This window comes from Drosophila virilis, chromosome 5, assembly GCF_030788295.1.
Source record: "Drosophila virilis strain 15010-1051.87 chromosome 5, Dvir_AGI_RSII-ME, whole genome shotgun sequence".
Lineage (NCBI taxonomy): Eukaryota > Metazoa > Arthropoda > Insecta > Diptera > Drosophilidae > Drosophila > Drosophila virilis.
This window is the reverse complement of record NC_091547.1, coordinates 27,590,439-27,596,928: the sequence shown is the minus strand read 5'-3', so window position 1 is coordinate 27,596,928 and position 6,490 is coordinate 27,590,439. Positions and strand designations below refer to the sequence as shown.

Here is a 6,490-nt window from a genome sequence, read left to right as displayed (position 1 = left end):
CTCCTTGTGGTCTCCTTTCCACCTCCATAACTCCAACCCAAACTATGTAAAATCACTTAATATTCAGAGTTTGTTACATGCAGCCGAATTTTTGTAATAAAGTGTTAATACAAAAAAAAAACACTTGTTTCCTTCACTAACCTGAGAATTATTTATCTGACGCCACCCCCCACAAACAATCAGCAAAGTTAAGAAGTGCACAAGATGCGCTCCGGGCTAGGCTGAATGACCAGCGACAAAATATAGACTTTGAAGTAGGCGAAAAAGTCCTAGCAAAAAGAAACCGCAGGCTTGGCAATAAGCTCACGCCCTTATGTGAAGAACGGATCGTAGAGGCAGATCTTGGCACGGCCGTTCTCATTGGAGGAAGGATGGTCCACAAGAACAACCTTAAGTAGGGCGAGAGCTGAAATAGAACATCGATTCTATGCATATTAAATTTAACTATAAGTTTCAACATTTGAACCACTAGGCTTCACCTTTAAATTTTAATATATACGCCACATGGCATTACCTTTAGAAAGACACGTAGTAATAGTTTGGTCCGTTTTGTCTGTCTTCCTTAGGTTCGGGTTTCTGCTATTTCTATATTTTGCAAGTGCGGCGGCGCGTATGGCTAATTACTCACACGCCAAGTATGTTACCATTGTTGAGGGCCAAGTTCTGGTTTGGGATTAATCCAATTTCGTGAGGCACACAGCAAACATCTCTGAGTACGATAAAATGGTAAACCAAACAATTGACCTATTTTAAATGTTTCCGCAGTCGCACATGAGAAAGCTTCTCAGCGTAGATGCGTCCCACTTCAGAGATCTGTTAGAAGCTCCTGGCGCGCACAACAGGGTGGAAAGAAGTTTAGATTTCTTGGGCACAGCCCTCAAATTAGTTGCGGGAACACCTGTCGCCAGTGACTTCGAGAAGACCAAATTCACTGAGTTACAGTTGGTGAACTCTAACAACAGACAGGTAGCTATCAACACAAAAGTTCAGGGACAAATAAATCAACTCACTACAAGTATCAATACATTACTAAAAGCTGCAAAAAAGAATTGGATAGATTCCGAACATTTATACGAGACTCTTTTAGCTCGGAATAGAATGGAAATGCAGAATTTGACGCTCGCTGTTACCCTTGCAAAAATTAATATCATAAGCCCAAACATATTAGATCGCACAGATTTGAAATCTGTTTGGATCGGTAAGCCCACAGTATTACAATCTGTTCACTTTATCATTAATTTCCCGAAAATCCAAATGGCTTGCAGAAAGGTGATGGTGTATTCAGTTGCACATGCGAATGCTGTGTTACAAATTGACGAAAACATTATAGCTGAGTGCGGAGATCAAGTGCTTGCCCTTTAGAATTGCATTTCCACGCCGGAAGGAACCATTTGACAACTTTCACCGACCTGATCTTGTGCCAGAGAGCTGCATGCTGGTGGTGCTCAATGACCGAATTCTGATCATCTATAAACAGCCTGCTAATGTTTGCACTGACAAAGGTACTAAGACTTGGGTTCCCGGAACGAATCTAATCACGTTCAATAATTGAGTTCTGATCAACGAAACTAAGTACTTGAATCGCAACAACGACCAGAGTAAGTTCCCTGGCATCGCGGCATCTCCCCTTCTGAACGTCACCGGCCACCAAGACGTGCTGAGTCTCCATTATTTTCATCGCTTGAATGAACGTAGCCTGGAGATCATCAAGGAAGTCAAGGACGAAATTGGAAGCGTCGACAACGTGGTAAAAGCCTTCTTGTTGAGTGCTGTGTGTAACACAATAATTTGCATCGGAGTCACCTACCGTCGGTTCACTAAAAACATGCCATCGGCCAAGGATATTATGGAGGTGATTGCCGAGATAGCAGCGGCCGAGGGCGGCCTTAACTTAAAAGGGGAGCAGTTAACAGAGATCAACGACACCAGCTCCAGATGCTGATATAGCACTAGGGCGGATGTTCTTACGAGTTAACAGAGTTCAGCAAAATGCAATATAGCACCAGCCACAGATGCTGACATAGCTCTGGGTCGGATGTTCTTGCACGACGGAACCACACGAGGCGCCAGCTAAGCATTCTAGCGGCCGTTGTGAATAGCTTAGGTAATTTTGATCAATCTTATGTAAATTTAGTTTTTCCTTCAGATTTCACTGAAGCACATCGGCTTAGCTACTTCGCGCATAAATTAATTCACTCGCTACGGCGTATCGGCCTATTGTTTAAAAAACCATATAACAATAATAAAATTTGTGTTACCCAAATAATAAAATAATAAAAATAAATTCTTATAATGAAAATCCGCAAGGACTTCATATTTAAATCTTAATTTATACATCAATCTGTATATTAATGTATGGTTTCTAGCACGAAAAATAGGTTGCTTGGCGACTAATATTTATTTGTAATTTATTATTATTAATATGTTTATTTTTATATGCGCGTATGCCCGGCACAAAACATTTCGTCTGACTCTACAGGGTACCGACAGCGACGTCAAAGACTAATGTCACACCAATGCGTCTCATGTTCGGGCCAGCCATACACGCTCTCATATTTTACTTGCTCACGCACGTATATATATGTCACTCGTATTACTTAGCCCATAAATTGTTTTTTTTTTTACCCTGTACCCATTAAAAATGGGTATAAGGGTATATTGTATTTGTGCAAAATCCAGATGTATGTAACAGGCAGAAGGAAGCATCTCCGACCCCATAAAGTATGTATATTCTTGATCAGCACCAATAGCCAAGTCGATCTAGCCATGTCCGTCAGTCTGTCCGTCCGTCCGTTCGTCCGTCCGTCCGTCCGTATGTATTAATATATAATCGCTCCTTTTTTTTTAATTTGGTATATTTTAATATTTTAAAGACTTTTATTTTTAGTCAAATTTCATTCATCACAATCATTAAAAAGAAGGGCGCGCGTCAGACGCGTGCCAATAATGTATTTTCTTTTGCGCCCATGATCAGCCCTTTCACAGACATTTGTATGTGTGTGTCTATGTGTAGAGGTCCAAAATCAGAAATCCTACAATCTTGTTAAATTTGCATCGGGGACAGGCAGGCGGGCAAGCAACAGACACACAAACGCATAAATGCTTCTATTCATATACAAAATATGCAAGTATGCGTGAATAGCGAGTCCAAAATATTTTAAATGCACTCATGGCAACGCTTGGGTACTCTTACCAACGATAGCGAGCTAAAATGCAAGATTTTCGCATCGACGTGGCAAACCCTTTCTCTATTTTATATTAGCCGTGCCTTCAAAAGCGCAGAAATGCCTCAGCATTTGAGAAAAATTAAATTTGTGCGCAGTTTTGCTTGTCGCACAAATACACACACACACACACATTTGAACGATCCCTAAACATAGAGAGAGCATTGAGAGCTAAGAGTAAGTGCGAGCGAGATAAAAGTTAACAGCGTTGCCGTTCTATCGCACAAATGATATGGAAGAGAGTGCCCCAAGCACTTTCCTGTAGAGTAAGCGGTTCAAAAATACATCATATGTATATCTTACTCCCTTACTCGCGAGTTTGGACCAGATGCCACCGATACTCTTGTGATAAGGTTGTTTGTATGTGATGTCCAATCTATATGTTGTTTGGTTAGTGATCGCATGCACTATGTACATATGTGGTCTTTTTTTAGTTCCGTTTTTATACCCTGAACCCATTAAAAATAGGTATAAGGGTATATTGAATTTGTGCAAAATCCAAATGTAAGTAACAGGCAGAAGGAAGCATCTCCAACCCCATAAAGTATATATATTCTTAATCAGCATCAATAGCCAAGTCGATCTAGCCATGTCCGTCTGTCTGTCCGTCCGTATGTATGAACGCAAAGATCTCAGAACTTATATGAGCTAGAGACTTGAAATTTTCGATGTAGGTACTCCTAGTGCTTGCGCAGATTCAGTTTGATAATTGATTACTTACTCCGTTTCCAAGCAATCGATAATGATCGATATCGATATCCTGTTTTTTGGGCAATTTTGGTAAATAATAAGAGGTAGAGTCACCAAACATGATATGTTGCTTCCAGAATATTATATATATGTTAAGTATCTTTCATTTTTTACCTATCGCCACCTCCCCGCTACCACCACACAGCATAAATCAAGTTAATAACCCAACTTTTATTGCCAACCAATTTTAGCCACAATTTAAATGCAATTGACGTTTTGAAAATATACAAATATTCTATGGTACAATAAGATATACTGTAGAAAATTTCATCAATATCGATTAACATATGTACATAGAAGTTAGTAAGGAAACCATGTAGCTATATGTATGTATAAGTTATCAATTGATGTATGTTCTGTGATGTAACACAATGTTATCTTGAGTAAGTTGCGTTGATACCGCGCTGCCCTTGATCCAAATATAGTTATCAATTGATGTATGTTCTGTGATGTAACACAATGTTATCTTGGGTAAGTTGCGTTGATCCCGCGCTGCCCTTGATCCAAATATGTTCTCCTTGATCCAGTAATATTACTGAAGATTATGTTTTGAAGTTGGCTTCTATTGCTGGCCTTGGGCTCAGACAATAACGAAAGATATGTTTTATCGGCAATGCCGGAGCAGTATATTTATTTCAGCGACTTATGTGTTGTGCGCCTCATATAAAACTAAAAACTAGGGGACAAGCAAATTATACAAATACCCTAAGCCCCAATGCATCACGCCATCAAAGCATGGTCGGCAAGCCGACTCAGCATTCCATGCAGTGTCAGCTTACCGCTGCTGGCCGTTCTTAGCGCAGAGCGCTGAACTCAGTTCTGGCGCGTCAGCATTGTTAATACGAAGTTACTTAGTTGCTAGGGTAATATATTTATGCTTAGTTGTTAACTACCCCCCCCCTCAGGATGATGACCGTCCTCGGGCATGTCGTATCTGTCAATCGCCTTCTGCATCTGCATGGAGGCTCGTCTTTCGTCACCAGAAAAAGGAAGAATGAGCCAATTAGTCCGACATTCAGGACCGCACCAATCGCGAACCAGAATTTAGGCGAGCCAGCCGCAACTACCTCCTCCTTGAAATCTCGAATTGATAGCAAGTTGTTGATGTTCATACGATGCAGAAGTGGTATGCTTAGTGCCGGGTCATGTCCGATGATGTTTAGGAGTGGTGACCTCACGATGCCAGGCTGCTTGCTTAGTGATTTGCGCAGGTTTACAAATTCTGTGCCATTGATAGTTGCAGACCGTTCGAATGTTATCAGGAAGGTTCTTGAGACGGTTACCTCTGCGTCATCATCTGTTCGGACGCGCGCTGTCGCTTCGTTGATAACCACGACGCCGTCATCCACAGGCATTATCGCTTTCAGGTGGCTAGGTTGAGTGTGGCAGTTGGCGATGTTTCCCGCGTGAAGGGAGCTAGCACAGGTTTCGCGCCGTGCTCGTTCGCAGAAGGTGTTATGCGTAGTTACGGTGCATCCAGTAACTGCAAAGGTATCCTTTTCGCATTCCGCCAACGTGTCTTCGTCGAGTCGCAGAATGGTTTGTTGGTGTGAAACGGGGTAGACGGAGACCTTTTGGCACCTAAACTTTACTTTAGGGTAGGCTATTAATATGTGGATAATATTCTCGGACTGAAGGACCTTGATCTTAGAAGCTTCTATTAAGCTAACTATTGGGGTATCTTGTTCGATAAGTGATTTCAGATCGGTATGATCAAGGATTGTAGGATGCTTGCTTTTGCCAACGTTATGGTGAGTACTAAATTTTGAATTTCTGTGTTCAGTATTCTATTTCTTGTCAACAGGGTCTCGAATAAATGAGGAGTGTCAACCAAATCGCCTTTGCGGGAACTAATAATTTTATTGATAGTGTCCGTTAGTCTGTTTATTTGTTTTTGAGTTTCGGAGCTTATTAGTATCTGTTTGGAGTTAGCCTCCACCAACTGCGTCTCTGTAACGCGGATCCTTAAGAAATCTGAAGCATCAGGGGTGCCAGCAACAACCTTCAAGGCAGTGCCTAAGAAATCGAGGCGTCGTGCAAATCTGTGATGCACTTGAAGAACGGACAACAATGTTCTAAGGTGATCTGTATCTACGTCTAGTAGTTTGCGCATATGCGACTGTGGAAAGGAATCGGACAGTCTTTCCGTCTCGTCTATCATACTAATAAATTCGGAAATGTTACTTGACTGCCTCAAGTAGCTACGTTGATCGAACACCAGTACTTCCCCGTCTAAGACCGGAATGTAGTTGGCATGCGAGAAGTCGGTCATCCGAGCGTTTACCGCTGCTAGTGCCACAAGCAAAGTGAGTGGAAGCCTGAAATGGACGAACAATATAAGACGGTGTTTAAACTCTGAGTTGGCTTACTAGCTAATTGTGGAGGAAAACTTATTTCAGGTTGTCCTTATGGACCACCCTCCCCTTAATGAGGACAGACGTTCCCAGGTCTGCTTCGACCTTTTGTTCTGAACATAAGGGAGTTAACTTGTTCCCTAGCCTCTTGTTGTTCTTCTG

At 41.7% G+C, this 6,490-nt stretch overlaps 1 protein-coding gene across 1 annotated transcript; it reads left to right on the top strand.

Annotated features, from left to right (window-relative positions):
* The first annotated feature begins 771 nt into the window (after positions 1–771).
* On the top strand, positions 772–1,942 carry LOC138911358 (uncharacterized). The gene is made up of 3 exons (XM_070209931.1): positions 772–966; positions 1,331–1,502; positions 1,554–1,942. The coding sequence occupies exons 1-3, from the start codon at positions 772–774 to the stop codon at positions 1,940–1,942; spliced, it is 756 nt and encodes a 251-aa protein (XP_070066032.1).
* The last annotated feature ends 4,548 nt before the right edge of the window (positions 1,943–6,490 follow it).